The sequence below is a fragment of the Engraulis encrasicolus genome, chromosome 16 (assembly GCF_034702125.1).
Source record: "Engraulis encrasicolus isolate BLACKSEA-1 chromosome 16, IST_EnEncr_1.0, whole genome shotgun sequence".
NCBI classification, from domain to species: Eukaryota; Metazoa; Chordata; class Actinopteri; order Clupeiformes; family Engraulidae; genus Engraulis; species Engraulis encrasicolus.
In genome coordinates this window covers 12800493-12818362 of record NC_085872.1, presented here as the reverse complement: position 1 = coordinate 12818362, position 17870 = coordinate 12800493, and the positions used below count along the sequence as shown (strand labels likewise).

At 41.5% G+C, this 17870-nt stretch overlaps 2 protein-coding genes across 2 annotated transcripts; one reads left to right on the top strand and one right to left on the bottom strand.

Annotated features, from left to right (window-relative positions):
* Positions 1-140: 140 nt before the first annotated feature.
* On the top strand, positions 141-7941 carry elmod2 (ELMO/CED-12 domain containing 2). Its single transcript, XM_063218666.1, has 9 exons — positions 141-279; positions 1407-1554; positions 1667-1695; positions 1960-2057; positions 2146-2275; positions 3360-3493; positions 3656-3724; positions 3824-3957; positions 6748-7941. Exons 2-9 carry the CDS (start codon positions 1410-1412, stop codon positions 6897-6899), a joined length of 891 nt encoding a protein of 296 aa, XP_063074736.1. The 5' UTR covers positions 141-279; positions 1407-1409; the 3' UTR covers positions 6900-7941.
* A 144-nt stretch (positions 7942-8085) lies between these two features.
* Positions 8086-15118, bottom strand: ucp1 (uncoupling protein 1). Its single transcript, XM_063218665.1, has 7 exons — positions 14986-15118; positions 14246-14383; positions 13269-13467; positions 12861-13058; positions 10979-11080; positions 9686-9866; positions 8086-8846 (listed from the first exon to the last, which is right to left on the bottom strand). Exons 2-7 carry the CDS (start codon positions 14369-14371, stop codon positions 8732-8734), a joined length of 921 nt encoding a protein of 306 aa, XP_063074735.1. The 5' UTR covers positions 14372-14383; positions 14986-15118; the 3' UTR covers positions 8086-8731.
* Between the last annotated feature and the right edge of the window lie 2752 nt (positions 15119-17870).

Here is a 17870-nt window from a genome sequence, read left to right as displayed (position 1 = left end):
CGCCTGCCAAGCTTGGCGCAATGAAGTGCCGTTTTGGTTCAATTCTGTCAATGGTGCGCGCCTCTTCCAATTTCTGATAAAAGCGCGCTCTCTTGCGGTGGGGAAGAGCGTTGTATTGAATTTACTGTGGACGTCGAGTCGCTTATGCACTTTTGCGCATGTCACAATATGCAAGTTGGCATTTCGCTGGAGCTGTTGCGTTGCGCGGATGAACAGTGTTGTACCGCTGCCTCATCCTACTACTTAGGGAAGTGCTGCGATTTGTAATTTAAGTCACAGGTACTTACTAGATCTTTTTCATTGGTGTTATTTGTTGAGATAGTTCCCGCTTCCAAAATACACAGTGTTTCCCCGAGGTGGATTCTTTGAGGATCTCGTACTCCTGCAAGTTGCTCGGGTAACATCAGCTTTTGACAACCTGTTGTGTTATGCTAGCCTGCTAACATAAGACACACCGCAGCTTTTCCTAGCTGCTTGATATTATAGGAAAACACATTCGGCAATATAACCTAAACATGCAATTCTACTATCTACCTATGCATCCGTGTTTGAATTCGTTTTGTTTTATTTAATTCAGGCTCCACAAGCCTGTCCTTGCGCGCAGCATTTTGGATAGGCTTAGCTGAAATGCTAGCGCATTGTTAATTCTTGGTTTATTATCTGTCCCCACAGTGTTGTATTTAGCGTTTGTTTCGACTAGCATTCTGTTGCAAGGAAAAGTGATGTTTATACGAGCCGATACGAAGGGCATGTACCTCTGTTCCACGAATTGTTGTCTGTAGCCAGCTAAAAGATGATCTCTTAGCCATCATACAATTAGAGCAACTAGCCTATTAGAACTGGGCTTCTAGCAGTAACATCATGCTTATATTCCACACGCTTGGAGTTCTATGCTGAAACTCAGCAGAAGGTGGTCAGATAGGCTAACAGTTGCCTAATGACTGTAACCCGTCCTCCTCAGTGTGGCCCGATGCAGCTGCGAATGACAGGTTAGCCAAACCTGATTTGCTTAGTTTGGGAGTCAAACTTGTCTGTGTTTATCAGGGTGACCAGAATATTTCTGCGTGCAGCAAGGGTGACTGAAAGGCCAGCATCAGGGTAAAAAAGACCTCAGGTTTATGGTTGGGCATAGCTATTCAGCAATGCTGATGCACACCGCGATTGAACACCATTATCTTCAGACCACTGCAGTGCTGAGTCTAAGCGCTACTACATGTTGAGGGGCAGTTTCTGTACTTTGGCCTTGGTGTCTAGATAGTGAGGAGAAATGGATGGTTATGAATCAGTGTATCGACCAATATTTGTCCCACTACTTGTGTATCTAGCATTGTAAAAATGAATTCATCGTTAACACATTCTAACACATTTGGTACCTTTGTTCTTTCTCTTCCTGTTTCATCTGCTAGAGGATGCTGGGGTGTATCATTCAGTACTTCTACACATCATTTCTGCGGTTTTGGCTGAAGTGGTTTCTGCGTCAGCTCACTGGGAAGTGTGAGCTTCAGAGGGTATGTGCAGGCTATAGGCCAGGAGCAGAAAGGACAACCAGGGCAGGTGAGAACAGTGTTGATTCTCCACTTTTTTCTCACTTTCATTGTTTGTGTCATTGTGCTTAACCTCCTTTCCCATTGATGGTTTTTTTCTGTGTGTGTGTGTGTGTGTGTAGAGTATTCCCTGGAGTCATCAAAGAGCAAGGTAAGCTATAGCAGTTTTACATCAATGTGATGCTTTATTGGAGTTAAAATTCATTTCCATGGGATTGACAAAATACATGTGCATTTGGGCGCTTGGCTCTGATGTTTCCTGATGTCGTGAAGTGTTCACATAGCCAGTTATTTCACAATCACCTGATAAGATGACCAGAGTGTTTTATTAAAGGATATAGACTGCAGAATTGGAAATGTCCATCTTATTGGTTCGCTATAGTGTCTGATTTAACTTTTCTGTGTTGTTTGACAGGTGTTGAGGGCATCAGTAACTGCAGAGGAAGGAGCTGTGGAAGATTATGTAAAGAAAATAATCAAGGAGAAGAATGTGAAAGAGGAGAAAGATGCCACGTATGTCGAGTTCCTGTTTTGTTAGTCCATATTCCTGCCATTTACGATCATTGATAAAGCTTTTGACTATGTACTTCTTTTTCTCAAGGTTTAAGAAGAACCTGAGCATATGTTTATTGCAAATAACCGGATACAAGAATCTGTATGAATGTGCAGAAGAGCTGAGAAAAGAAGTATTTGATTGTGAAAAGGAAGAGCATGAAAACATGGTCTTGAAGGTAATACTATTGCTTCTTCATAGTGTTAAATATGAAAACAATGCTGCTGCAATATTTCAGGATTTGAAGTATCCCTTCAGAGACTCATTGGTTTGGCGATGCCATCATAACAAGGTGGTATGTCATCTTAACAAGGCTTAAGTGTCATCTTTTGATGGATTTGCCATTGCAAATACAGTGCCGCTATAAAGTGTGATGACCCAAATACACCAGAAGCGACTATATCAACGCCGGTGACTGAAGTCATTGACTCTGTATAGTGGAGCTGACGACAGAAGAGACAAAAGCGCTTTGAACGACTAGAGGCAACTTGAGTGACAGTTTGTAGTTAAACTTCAGCAAACATTATCCTAATTAGCCATGATGTGGTTCGGCGACAAGCACTGCAGCCATTTGGAATGTGGGAGTATTTTTAACGGGCATACATTGCCGCTTCTATCGCTTATTTCACTCTTGCTATGAACACATTTATTTCTTCTTCTTTTTTTGGAATGTTTTGGGGCTTTGGAGGACTTTATTGTGACAGGACCGTGTGAGAGGAGACAGGAAATTAGCAGGAGAGAGATATGGGGTAGGGCAGAGCAGTCTAATAACAGAGTTGCGTTACTCCCATAGACCTCTATGGTCCAATCTTTCCACAGCAATGGCGGCTCTCATGGAGCCTCACAGAGCGTTAACATGGAAATCCCCATTGACTTTAGTTCCAATAGAAGTAGTTACTTAGTTCTAGGAGGTGGCCGTAGAACACAGAAAATAAAGGTGGTAAAGGTAATGTAATTCGTTTGTACTTAATCTTTGTTTGGTATGTAATGGTTCTTTGTTAGTTTCCAGCGAACAGAAGTTGCTGTAAAGAAATATTTTAATGTACGCGAATCACATCACTAACCGATTTCCTGGTCCCCGGTTCACGCAACTCTTATTAGAGGGCTCTGGGGTACGGCTGGGAAATGACCTCGGCCGTACTTGAACCATGGTCCGCATGGGCGTCGCTGCGCCACAGCGCGGTGTTAGCGAGGGGTAGTGTAGTAATGAATGCTGTTGTTCTCACACTGATATCACCTCATGAATGCGTTTTTTTATACAGCTCTGGGATCTCTTGATGCCTTCCACAAAACTCGAGTCAAGAGTAACTAAGCAGTGGGGTGACATTGGTTTCCAAGGGGACGATCCAAAGACTGACTTCCGTGGAATGGGAATGCTTGGATTAACCAATCTTGTGTAAGTATGGTTTGCAGACTGACTAAATGTGTTTGAATAAACATGAACACACTTCTTTTGAACCTGTCCCTGTGTTCCCTTTTCTTTTAGCTACCGGTACATACAAATGCATGATGAATGGTTGTCACAGGACAGACTAAACTAATCTTTTGTCAATGTCAGCTTTTTCAGTGAGAACTACACGGAGGCATCACGGCAAGTCCTCTCCCATGCCAACCATCCTAAACTGGGGTGATTATCTCTTTAAAATCCATCTGCTTTATTTTATGTATGCTACATTGTATGCAATGATATAGCTACTATTTGATTTTTTTTTCTCTTGCTGACCAGATACTCATATGCTATTGTCGGTATCAACCTGACTGAGATGGCCTACAGCTTGCTGAAGAGCGGCGCTCTCAAGCCTCACTTCTACAACTGTGTAGAGGGCAGGCCTCAAATGGAGCACTTTCATCAGCTCTACTGTGAGTAAGCACAACACACCTAAAGATATATTAGCAGAGTAGGCGTGGAACGTTAGTAAACCTCCCTCCCGATAGCCTCATACAGTATCTGTGACTCCCATTTCCGGACCAATGTAGTTGACGAGGTCGCAGGTTCGCATCACGAGGGGGACAAACAGGTGCAGGAAGACCTCCGTCACGTATAATTTCATTTTTAAAATTTCATTTTTCTACTTTATATGGCATAAAATTACATAAATATCTGACGTCATCAGTCATAAAAATCTGACATCATCAGTCATGGGCAGCATGTCTGTCTATCTGGGGTGTTTTTAAGACCTTGTTGGTGAAATCTCAAAATACTGTATGTCTCTATAGTCCCTGTTCTACAGGAAATTCATAATATCTCAGTTGACTTGAAGAGTAGATGTGAAGCAAAAATGAGGACAACATGATGCATACACAAAATGTGTGTGACTTATATTTAAACTGTATCTTCACATGCAACTGTATGAATATTATGGGGGAAAAGGTCATGGACATCACTGATTCTTGAGAAAGTGGCTAAAACAGGTTGTAATGTTGACAGAAAAAAACAAAGTGAATTACAAAATTATATGGTATATCCTCGTAGAATAAGGTCTTGGCTTTTCAGAAATGCACAAGGCCAATCTCCCCATTATGTATTTTTTTCAGAAATCAGGCTTTTCTCCGATCATACCTTGTTTTTTGTCAACACCGTCAGACACAATTAAAAGTTATTAAAATTGTATTGATTTGGTTGCATATGTATCTGGAGTTTTTAAGTGATTATGTGTATTTTTTGGTTCACACATATGCCTTTAAATGTTGAAAATTCACTTTTGTTCTATTTTAATATTGTTTCATGTGTTCTAATTTTAAAATATGTACCGTCATACGATGCTTACTTAACGCCTAAATAGAACAAACAATTTTTTGTAATTTCACAAATATTCGTGTAGGCTTAAATTGGCTATTACTTTGATATTTCAACAACTCCTAAGGAAAATGTTGTAAGCACATTCCTTTAAAATGTCCAAAACTCCTTCTTACGGTGGTGACTTAAGAACTGACGGTGGTGACAGTAATCTGAGAGTGGTGAAATTGGCCTAATTAGTACCTGCATTTAGCAAAATAAATAGCCCTCTCAAGTCAATGGCATCTTGCATAAACACTTTATTTTTGTGTGTGCACAGTATGAGCATGTGTTTTTACTTCATTAGTTAGATTATATAGGAAGGAAGCCACTGGTTGTTGAAAATGTGGTAAAAACAGCTTTTAAGTTGTTCAAATCCAAAATATAGAGGTGTATTATCATAGATGTAGGTCTTGGCTGTGCAGTGGATGCATTGGCCAAGCTCCCCATGTTTAACATTTTTCATAAAATGGGCTCTTTCTTGTTTTGTCAACAGCGGCAGACAGAATTAGAAGTAAAAACACATGTTTACTGTATTAAAGTGAATTACTTTAACAATTCAACATAACTGTAGATACTTATTGTATGCATATTCTTAAAACATGTCAAAAACACATAAAACATGTGTTTTTTGGTGAACTCCATCAGATGTCACCACCGTCAGGTTTTCTGACAAAAAAAACCTCCAAATGCACCTCAGTGGTGGCTAGAGTATCATTTTGGATCACAATTATTACTAACATGCCTAGTAATGTTTCATTAACCAGCACAATTTAGTAAAATATGGAACAACATGATGAGCAGAACAAAATCTGACGGTGGTGACATCTGACGGTGTGAGACAAAAAAACACTCTTTTAAATATTATGCATTGTTTGTTCACATTAGCCATTTCGTTTTCGCTCTGTTTCTTGGGTGCTTCATACCTTTTCTGAAAAAAAAAAAAATTATTAACATTAATGTAATACAATACTATTAAAACCCCCGACGGTGTTGACAGTTTATGGTTGGGACAGTACCAGTGTCCAAACAAATTAACAAATTGAGGACAAAATAATAAACTTACAGGAGCTTCAGTGATGTTGAAGTAGGCAGTAGAGCTAAAGGTTTGAAAAGGGGTCCTCAGTAATGAAAATTACCTTGTGCATACCTGATTTTATTGTCTTTTAGAAAAAATCTGACGGTGGTGACCAATGTGCTGGACACATTTTGAGCAATCAGTAAATAATAGTAAATATTATTTTACATCCACTATGTGCACATCTGTAGAACCACTTTAATATGGTCTTCCACATCATGGTGATGTTGTTCAATTCTGTTAGTGATTTTTGTATTTTAAGTCAATTGAAATGATGATGCCAGTCCTTGGGACAGGCGTTTTTACAGGGTGTGGACAGGTTTATAGCCATGAAAAGTAATAAAATTACACTTAAATATTTCAAACAACTGTGTATTCGTGTGACAGACCCCTTGGCCATTACCTTGGTTCATTTTGTTTGTGAAAATGTAGTTGATTTTCAACAGAATTAATATTTTACTGCAGGGACATGTTTTTGCCAAACTTTCAAGAATCAGTGACATACTGTATATGGATAAGAAGTTGAACCAAAACTGCAGTGTTTACAACTTGCCTGTCAATGTATGTCATAGGATGTGAACTGTTTGTTCAGGTTTAATAATAAATATTTGTAACATTTACATTTCAGCAAATGTAATTTAAGATCTCATATTCACAAACAAACCCTTTCGTGTATCCCCCAACAATCCTGACCTCGGATCTGCACCAGACTATAGGGATTGGAGTATACGTAGTAACTGTTCATGTTGTTTTGAGTCACTGATCCTTGCTTGCTTGTGATGTCTTGTGATTTTAGGTTATCTAGCATACGAGTTCGACAAGTTCTGGATCCAAGAAGAGCCAGAGAGCATCATGGAGTTTAATTTGTACCGAGAGAAATTTCATGAGAAGGTTAAAAGACTACTCCTGGACCAAGACGTGTCTCTGATTTTAAATGTGGATTCTTGAAACTGACCTAATACTGAGTTGAGATTCCTCACCTTGCATACTCTCCATTCCTTTGTGCCCAGATACACGTAGAATGTCACCCAAGAGCTAAAGACAAAAATTAAAACAAGCGAAACCAAGCAAAATATTTCCCCGTTTTTACTTACCCAGGGTACCATTTGATTGTGTTTTGTTTACAGCATTCGTGTGGTGCTCCAAGGGAAATTCCTTCCAGTCGTTCCTATTGAACATTCCAGTTGTTATACTACGTTTTAAAGGCTTGAAGTTAATAGTTGTAGGTCAATCCTCTTTTTTAAGAGGTCTGGGATGCATTTCTCAAAAGCGTAGTTGATAGCAATTAGCAACTTGGGTAGTTGCCAATGGGAAATTGCATTGCAACCAACAAAGTAGCTACCGTAGTTAGCAGCTACGCTTTCGAGAAATGCACCCCTGAACTTGCCGATTTTTTTTCTCTTGTAAGAAAGTAAAAGACTAGACTAGATGGACTTTAGGTTTTGGATTCTTGCTCTTGTGGGCTGTTTGCATGTATTTATTATTCAGTGCTGCCTCTTTGTCTGTTTTTAAAACTAAATCATCTCAGGAATATCACAAGTATTTATGTTAAGAGGAGATCAAGTCTGTTCAAAAACCGAAAATCATATGATGGTTTTTAAATCCTAACTCAAAATTGTGCTGTGGCCACAGACAATTAATTTATTATTTGCATGTTTTAATGCGTTTTTTACATCAGTCCTTAAATTTCCATCAGGTCATTACATTGGCACATTTTTGTAATCTTTTAATACTACAAATGGGTGAAAAGCAATCTGGCACCATGTCAGACCATTCAAGAGCACACATTGAAGAGCGTGACTTGTGCCTGACTGATATTGTCTGAACCTAGGAAGTGAACTGTTGCATAATGACGTGATGATGTACCTGTGTTTTATCTACACTAAAGTGTCCCAGATTAGAAAAAAAATAACAGTAATTTGTAAGTTTTACAGTACTGCTTAAGTTGTTCTACTGTACGCTTCATGGTCAATAAATTAAATTCCAGATTAAGTGATATTTTTTCTCTCTCTCTCTCTCTCTCTCGTGTGTGTGTGTGTGTGTGTGTGTGTGTGTGTGTGTGTGTGTGTGTGTGTGTGTGTGTGTGTGGGGTTAATCTTGGCAAAATAAACATATAAGCCAGTTCCATGTGACATTACTTTTAATAAATAGTTTATTTTCTTTTATACTCTGCATGATGTGTCACAGGCTTCATACGTCTTAAAAAGGGTTACATGGGTTGTAAGATGTTCTTTGTGCGTTCAGCATATTGGGTAGCATGTTGACATTATAGTATAGGGGCTCTTAAGATAACTTAATAAATACAAGTAGTGACTGAGAAAGGGGTATTTTTGCTTACTATAATGTCTACTGCAGAAGATATTTCAGTGAGCACCAGCCACAGTGGTTTGAGTAATTCCCTTATCAGGGTATGCATAAATTAGCACAATGAATTTCTGTACAAAAATATTAAAGTCATTTACAAAAGTAAACAGAATTTTACAGTCTACATAAGTTACAGAGAAGGAAATTTAAAAAAAAATGAAGGCTGTTGGGTAGGTTTTGAGGAGAGGGAAGATGTTGGGCAGAGGGGAGACCTAAGGCAGCACGAATGCCATTGGTCAACTGTCCAATAGGGGTCACTGTTTCCCAGCTGGTCCATCACTATCACACTACAGGTAAATCCTGTGAATGGGCAGTCGCATGGCCCCCTTAGAGTGTGCTCAGTCTCTGTTGTAGTAGACCTGGGGAAACTGGAAGGGGGAGGGAATGAAGTGGCATGTGTTGGTTGGTGTTTTGTTCTATGTCGTTGCCTCAACCTTATTCTTGGAGACCATCATTAGTCTCTTGAGCTGTTCGAACGACACAAACATCACAACGTTCCACGAGCCAAGCCTCAGGAAGGAGGGAACAAACCTGAGGGTAGAGAAAAGTCAAATCATTAGGTGGTTGGATTCAGTCATTGTTACAATACAGTAGTACATATATAAGACTTGAAAACTAACATACTAAAACATAGATTGGTCAGAACATAGTGGTTTTGATTTAGTTTGCTTAAAGGGACACTGCAGGAAATGGTCAAAAAAGGTACTGCAACTATGCTGTTCATTGAAACTGGGCTGCCTATTGCCAAATTTGATCTTTACATGAGAGTTTACTAACTAATGAACAAATATTTTCTAGTATGGTCCAAGTACAGTAATTTTTGCAGCTAAAAATGGCTATTTTTGGAAATTCAAAATGGCGGACCAAGGAGAAGATCCCCCTTTTCATGTATAAAAAGTGCATTTTTTCCAGTCATAATGAATACTTTGAATTTGATGCCGGTGGTAAGTATTCATGACAAAGGTAACCTTAGTGAATGGGCAGCATGAATTCTGGAAATAAACACACAGTGTCCCTTTAAGTAAAATAAAAAGCCCAATTGGGAAACTCCAACTCACATTGACATTGTGACAGAGCACACAAGTGAACACTGCACACAATGAAATTGCATGTATGCCTCACCCGTGCAAGGGGGCAGCCCTCAATGGCACCCCAAGGGAGCACTGCAGCGGGCGGGACGGTTCCATGCTTTAGGGTACCTCAGTTATGGAGGAGGATGGGGGAGAGCACTGGTTAATTACTCCCCCCACCAACCTGGTGGGTTGGGAGTCAAGCCGGCAACCTTTGGGCTACAAGTCTGCCACCCTAACCGCTTACCCATGACTGCCCTGTGTGATAAATGTGTGACTAAGTTCTTGATCATAACCCACCCTTTGTAGAAGGCGGTGGGTCCCTCTTTAGTCAACATGGTCCAGGCACAGTTGATGGCACCAGTGTACTGGCCGGGAGGAGAGTTCATGTAGCGCGTCTTTACCACGTCCACAGGGGAGGCAATCACCGTGGTGATGAAGCCAGCTCCAAACGCAGACACAAAGTGACATGGAAGGTTATCTGTGAGGGGAAAGGACAAGAGGCTCATGTGCTGTTGTTCATGCATATTGATTAATTATACAGAAGTGCTCATGAGATTTGATTGAATGATTTTATGGGACATCACATTTTTGTTATCATTTTTACACTGGATTCCTTGCAGCTGCATATTTAAGGAATTATTGTAAGATCGCTTTGTGCATATTGTGCATTTCCTGTTAAAATATTGCAATGAGGTCTTGTCTGTATAATCTGCTGTTGTAGATATCTGAAAACCATGTCCACTTTATATTCCCTACTTATGCCGCTTTTCCACTGACAGTTTTCTGGTAGGCCTACAGCTCGACAAAGCATGACTTGTCTGCCACTTTTTGCTTTTCGGAAAGGCACGACAGCTCAATCATAAAAAGTGGCGGCCGAGTCGCGCTGTATGCCTACCAGACAACCTTTACTGTTGTCAGTACAGCGAAGGCCAGACAGGAAACGAGTGGGGAGAGAGAGAGACGGGGAGGGATCAAACCCGGCCTGCCGGCATAGTAACCCAGTGCCCTACTGTTAGTCCTCTTCAGGGCCAAAATCTTCAAATATTTTGAAAGATCAGTCTAGAAGACGCTCATCCATGAACTGTTTGTTTCACCACTTGTCCATGTTGGCAATAATCTTTAACATTGTACTCTTGCAGCTTTGAAATTATGCGGACATTCAGAACAAATGTTTAAAACCAAAACGGTCATCTCTGAACTGAATGGTGTTCACTCACTGCAATGAAACAGCTGACATGAATTAGATTCTGATGACTCGACAGACAGCGCTGTGCTCTGTACATCCTATCTCAGATCGGTTACATCACACATGTCCAATAGGACAGGGTGTATTGGGGCCTCCGGCACAACCTCTATTACAATCTTATCTCTATAGAGTCATAAAAGACCTGTGAGAGAACACTCAAGTCTGTGCACATTTATGTGTTAAGCTTTTTGTTATCACTGTAGACAAAGCAGTTATTCTGTACAGTCTTTCACTTGATTAAAAACTGCAGATTTAGTGTGCTGATAGTGTTGGTCCTCTATGGGCGTAGCGTCAAAGAGTAAGACCCTCATCATATGGCGTGTTCTCCTACGGTATGTCCTCACCTGACATCAGCTTGCGGGTGAGAATGGCCTCTTTGATGAGATCGTAAGACACCAGCTCAGTGCAGTTCACGAGAGCATTCCTGGTGATGTTTGGGAATGTGCCTGTGTTACAACAAAAATACAATGATTTCTCTAAAATGTAACTCTTAACTGACATGTTGTTGTTGTTTGTTAAATCGGTACTAATTTGAAGGACTGTATATAAACAGAATATTTATTGATAGTGTGTACAAGTCTACAAAAGCAATGCCAACTAGACTGCCTGTGCAGTCGCCTTCGACTGCTTAAGGTATATCCCCGAAACGCGACGCTTCCAGTCCCCCATCATTCCTACCACTCCCGTCCACCATTTCGTAAACGTATATGATACATACAGACGTGACATGACGTGCATAGGCTTAAAACCAAACGACTATTGTGAAAATGAAGCAAAAAATGGGGCAAATGGTAATACTGTTTTAATGGTTCAGTGGATATACCACATTAGGTACAGTGTAATAACCAGTGTAACAATATTTAATACAATGTAATTTTTTTACTTACATCATGTGTTTGTGCGTAAGACTGGTATTACATGGTATTGCATATTGTTACACTGGTATTACACTATATTACATGGTATTGCATACTGTTACACTCGTTATTACACTGTACCTGATATTGCATATTGTTACACTGGTATTACACTAGTATTACATGGTATTAAATATTGTTACATTGGTTATTACACTGTACCTAATATGGTAGATTCACTGAAATGGTGAACCATTAAAATAAGGTGTTACCGGGCAAATCAATCCACCCAGTCAGAAGTTATGGGTCAAATGAAAATTCCGCCATTTTGAAAGTGTTGTCTTCCAAACTCGAATCAGTTCATGAACCTACCCTAGAGCATTCACACACAAAATCTGGGACAAATCCATCCACCCGGTCAGTAGTTATGGGCCAAAGAATAATTCGGCCATCTTGAATTCAGCCATCTTGAAAGTGTTGACCTCCAAACTCGAATCAGTTCATGAACCTACCCTAGAGCATTCACACACCAAATCTGGGACAAATCCATCCACCCGGTCAGAAGTTATGGACCAAACAAAAATTCGGCCATCTTGAATTCAACCATCTTGAAAGTGTTGACCTCCCATCTCGAAGCAGTTCATGAACCTACCCTAGAGCATTCACACACCAAATCTGGGACAAATCCATCCACCCGGTCAGAAGTTATGGACCAAACAAAAATTCGGCCATCTTGAATTCAGCCATCTTGAAAGTGTTGACCTCCAAACTCGAATCAGTTCATGAACCTGCCCTAGAGCATTCACCCAAAAAATCTGGGACAAATCCAAACATCCGTTCAAAAGTTATCGCGTTAACACGAAAGACCTTACGCGGCGGACGCGGCGGCGGACGCGGCGGACGCGGACGCGGCGGCGGCGCACGCAAAACCATTACATCCCCGACGCTCCGCGTTTCGGGGATATAATTACTATCATGATGTACGTACAAATGCTGCAGTGTTCAGAGGAAATTAAATGAAAATAATTCAGTGGTAATTCAATGCATGATTTGTAAAGGATAAAATGGATTTCATTTCTCCTGTTCCTCTTTGTTATGGCATTTGTATATTGTCAGGGCTGGTCTGAGGGAAAGATAGGACCCGGGCACTTTTGGTTGAAAGGGGCCCCTCATAATTAGCTGGGCAGAACTGACTCACCGGTGGGCCCTGCACCCTGGTGGGCCCCTATTTTCAGAATTGTAACATTGGACACAGAAATGCACATTTCTGAAAATAGGGGCCAACGAGGGTGCGGGGCCAACCGGGAAATGCCCGCTATGCCAGATGACCAGTCCAGCCCTGTACTGCATATTGTGATGTCCACCTCACCTTTCCATAATCCTTTAAGTCCTTCAAGCTGGAAGATCTGCTTGTAGGCCTGCAAGGTGCCGTTATAGCGTCGCGCGACACCCTGAAGGTTCTGCTGGGCCTGGAAACGGACCTTCACGACATCTGTGGGCTGGGCAAAGCTGACCGCCATGGCTCCAGTGGTGCATCCGGCCAGGATACGGATGCCAATGTTGGCATCTGATGTTGCCATGGACACAAGCACAGGCAGGGTAGATCAACGACCAGAACTTAAAAAAGAATACTATCAAATGTGTTCCCACACAGCCAAAAGGTCTGAGTGAAACGTCTAAAATAAATAGATATGAGTGAGAAAAACAACTGAAGAAGAGCAATGGATTTAATTAGAGAAGTATAGGGCAAAATAATTATAAAGACAAATCTGCTCACTGTCTTTGCCCCCTGTGTAGAACAACTTGACGTTGTCGTAGAAACCAATTCGGATGGAGGCGAAGCACATCTGCCTTTGCAGCCCGGCCACCAGGCCGTTGTAGAGCGAGCGGGGTCCTTCTGTCCGCACCATGGTGGCTATCGTCCCAAACACCCCCTTATATCGGATGCCTGCCGCCCCTACAGACTCCCCTTGGATCTGGAGAATAGAGAAAACAAAAGCAGTGTTTATCATTATCTTTATGTTTGTGAAACTCCGAAAGAATTGATCCATATTGAGCCAAATTGATTGATCTTTGTTTGGGTGGTGTGTATTGGGCAAGGTGTGCAGAAAGAGAGAGAGATAAAAATAGAAGTGAAAAGGAAACACGTGAGATGTGGGAAAACAATCTCTTGCAGAGAATGAGACTTAATATAAAAGGAGGGAGAAAACATGCAACAGAATTATTATTGGAGTAAACGGTTTATTGTTGTTTACATGCAGTCTGTCGGTTGCATGTGCTCAAGTGTGTGGCTTGTGATTGGATACTTAGCATTCTAGAATGTCAGTAACCCGATAATAACCTGTTTAAGGTGTATACATGACTTGAGAAATCAGTTTATTAGCCAAAAACCTACCTGTGCGAATCAAAATTTCTCATAAACCGATTACTGCAATAAACCGGTTAAACTGTTTACATGACCTCTTCAACAACCTGATTATAAACTATTTACTGATATGCATATTAACGGGCTCATTGTCTTTATTCCATGTAAAATACTTAGGCCTGGGGGGCGCTGTGGTGCAGCGCGCTAAGCCCCCCACATTTGGGCTTGCATGCCCACCCACGGGGACCCCGGTTCGAGTCCGGCCGGGGTCATTTCCCGATCCTCTCTGTCCCATCTCTGTCCCAATCGCTTCCTGTCACCATCTCCGACTGTCCTGTCAAATAAAGGCATAAAAGCCCCTTAAAAATAATGAAAATACTTAGGCCTACCTGTAAGCGAACTTTAGCAGTGTCCAGAGGGAAGGTGACAAGGTCAGCGATGCAGGCGGCCGTGCCAGCACTCAGCACCTTCACACCCAGAGGAGGGGGCACCTCGGAGGGCTTCAGTCCCACCATTCTGACAGCTGGCTATAACACACACACACACACGTACGCATGCACACACGCGCACACACACACAGTAACAGTACAAATATGGATTTTAATACATTATACATAAATAGTGTAACATACATGGAATATATACAAAAGGTGTCTATGCAGAGATATGCAGAGATGCTACATTATACTGATATTCATAAGATGTGCTTGAAAAAGAAAACATGCATTGCTATGGGCTAATGTATGCATTTACTACACACTGTTATGAGGTAAAAAGTTATTGTTTATTTGTGCATGTATTGTGATCAAACATATTGAATTTAATCTCACCCTCAGCACTGTTGTTAATAACAAATAAAAATTTCATTTGAGAGCATAGCAGAGGAAGGGATGTGGAAGGGACAGCATCTCTCAATTCTGTCTATTACTAATGCAAACCCAGCAGGTGCTCTGTGACCCAGATGAAAGTCATCACAAATTTCAACTATCCACTGTGTGATGCTTAAATAAATGCGGTTTAATACAAGGTGTTATTGACAAACTGTCTGTAGTTTGTTTTTTAGCTGCATAAACTTTTTTTTATAAACTGTACTTTCATTTGAAAGTGTCAGTATATTAGTGGTACTTACATTGTGAATTCACCGCGTGTCCTGAGAAGGTGTTGCCTGGTTATGGTGGAATGACCCAAGGCTGGAATCCCTCTCCTGAAGCCTGCCTGCAGAGTAGAGGAAGAACTCACGTTTTTCTTTTCTTTATATGACCGACCGGCTGGTTGCCGTCATTTTTTTCTCTTTGTATTTTATGGCATCCCGTTCGAGAGGCGGTTCTCTGTAGGAGATCGGTAGCGAATCAAAGTCCATGCACTCGGTGAGAGGCAATGTCCACCTCCCCTTCACCCAAACTACATATTCAGACAAACAAGTTAGTAAGTGTTCCTACAAGTGTGTTTTGTGCCACAAGAGGTCCTGTAAGAGCAAGCACATCAGCCTGCAAGCTTGCACCTCTCAATATGTCACAGTCCCTTAATTAATTTGGGAACATCTGATGATGATTTACCTTAATTATACTGAGCGGTGCAAAAATGGGGATTGTGAAAGGAAGTCCAAAAAAGGAACCCAAAAGGTGTTCAGTACCATGCAACAAAAAAATCAGCTTACGCGGAACAACAAAAATCCTCCAGCCAAAGAGACATCTTAGAATGATTATCTCAGCTCTTGGATTAGGTACATTGCATGAAGTTTCAACTAGAGTTCCTATAGAAGACAGATTTCAAGTTACTTTTTACTGTTAGATTTTGACCAAGCAGATTCAGATGGCGGCTAGATCTCCCCAAAAAATGATCTACTACATTATTCATTATTCAATGTTTTTTTAATCAATGTACCACAGTATTTGAGATATACAGCAAATGCTTCAAATAATGTGCATCATTATGATCATGATAATCATATCATTATTGTTATAGTAATAAATGTATGGCTTGCTACATCCGTCTAATCTAGGTTACAATTATTGCTATACATTTGTCTCTGTTAATGGCGAGAGAGGGAAGAGATGATGTTGCATGGTAAAGTTCATGGCACATACCGTGGTGACATTAGTGACAGTGTCTTGTTTGAGTGCTGAGTGACCAGGGCTGGTCAGGGAGAAAAAGTAGGGCCGGGCATTCTCAGCAGAGACCGATCTACCAGGCACTGAGTGGGACTCCGCACATTGGCTCAGACAAAGTGCTGAGCACTGCTCTGCCAAAGTTCGATTGCATTGTTGTCAATACAACCCTGCATACCGGCGCCAATGTCCGCGGACATTCGCGGATGTCGGGAAGCGATTAGAGACGAGTTCTATTTTGTCAGAGCCGCCCATTGACTACCCATGCTATGTTGGGGTGAAATTGGGTTTGGGGGGGTCGGAATTGTTTCTGAAGCGAAAGGACTGATACAATTGAGGGAGAGGCCGGGCCAAAAATCATCAACAGTCCACCAGGTAAATGCCCTGTATTCCATATGGTCTATCCATCCATGTGTGTGACCTGGGAGTCAATAGTGTCTCAGGCTGAGATGAGGGTTGATCCATGGTGTGGTGATATGAGGGGGGTGTGCTCCTGACGTCACTGTCAAAAGTTCATGACAGGGTGCTGATAACAGAATTGCCTCACTGTCTGTTTTCCCATCCAAAGGCTCAGAATATGAGGAGCGCCAGGCAGGCCCGAGACTGGATTGGACTGGAAGTGTGGTGACGTTCCTAAGCAGGGCAGCTGCTAAGGTTTTGGGAGGGCCTAGGAATAAATGGTCAGGAGGGCCCCCCTCATAATTAAATGATAACAATAATAATAGTAATAATAGTAATAAGAGTAGTAGTAGTAATAATAATAATAATAATAATAATCTCCAAACTAATAAATATTTGTTTTTGTAATAATTCAATATTTTTTTCATGACGTTTTTTTAGTCAATCTAAATTTAAGAGGCCCCAGTTTCGGGAGCAAAGTGGTTGGTGCCCTAAACACTGCATACTCTCCTCATGTCTAGCGGCATCCCTGCCCCAAAGGACAACCTCAGAGTCATCATGGAGTCAACTTCAGCAAATTTTCTCTCAGAATTATTGCAAGGGGATAATAAGCATTGCATTGGCTCTTTTGTAGAACAATATACTGCATGTAATGCTTTGGTAAATGCTGACCCTTGGCAAGCATCAATTAAGATTAAGATAAACAAAATTTGTTTTACTGACACTCAAACATGGTGTTTACATGCAGGGTCTTGTTGACAATAAAGGTCTTCACAGGATAGGTCTACCAGTACGGGTGTAGGCTTTTACAGGCCCTGTTTCTCTATGATTAACCCACATCCATGAGTGAACCATTAGACCCTTTTGGCTACTGCAGTCAGTGACACGTTAATGAAATATGACAGACATCTCAGTTTGGGAAGTCTCTGTCCCTGTCTCTGTCTCTGTCTCTGTCTCTGTCTCTGTCTCTGTCTCTGTCTCTGTCTCTCTCTCTCTCTCTCTCTCTCTCTCTCTCTCTCTCTCTCTCTCTCACACACACACACACACACACACACACACACACACACACACACACACACACACACACACACACACACACACACACACACACACACACACACACACACACACAGGCATGCACACTATGCACACACACACACAAAGACTTTTACCTGAGAAAGTGCCCTGCACTTCTACAGAATGTGCCCTGCCAAACCCATCCTAAACACTAACCTGTTAGTTACAACACGCATACACAGACACACACGTGCACGCGCACACTGAGGTACCCTGAGCATGGTGCCGTTCCGCCGCTCTGTTCCCTTGGGGCGTCATTGAGGACTGCCTCCCTGCACGGGTGAGGCATACATGCAAATTTGTTGTGTGCAGTGTGCAGTATTCACTGGAGTGCTGTGTCACAATGACAATGGGAGTTGTTGGGGTTTCCCAAATGGGCTTTCACTACAGAGGGGAGGCGGAGGGCAGAGGATGGATGCAGCACTGGGCT

What these genes read in the sequence shown, in the direction of transcription:
- elmod2 (XM_063218666.1), top strand. Translation starts at nt 1,410, where the DNA reads ATGCTGGGGTGTATCATTCAGTACTTCTACACATCATTTCTGCGGTTT. An exon ending in AAAGAGGAGAAAGATGCCAC is followed by an intron (nt 2,058 to 2,145) that starts GTATGTCGAGTT and finishes CTTTTTCTCAAG; the next exon opens with GTTTAAGAAGAACCTGAGCA. An exon ending in ATGAAAACATGGTCTTGAAG is followed by an intron (nt 2,276 to 3,359) that starts GTAATACTATTG and finishes TTTTTTATACAG; the next exon opens with CTCTGGGATCTCTTGATGCC.
- ucp1 (XM_063218665.1), bottom strand. Translation starts at nt 14,371, where the DNA reads ATGGTGGGACTGAAGCCCTCCGAGGTGCCCCCTCCTCTGGGTGTGAAG. An exon ending in CTACACAGGGGGCAAAGACA is followed by an intron (nt 13,059 to 13,268) that starts GTGAGCAGATTT and finishes TGGCAACATCAG; the next exon opens with ATGCCAACATTGGCATCCGT. An exon ending in CCCACCGCCTTCTACAAAGG is followed by an intron (nt 8,847 to 9,685) that starts GTGGGTTATGAT and finishes CTCTACCCTCAG; the next exon opens with GTTTGTTCCCTCCTTCCTGA.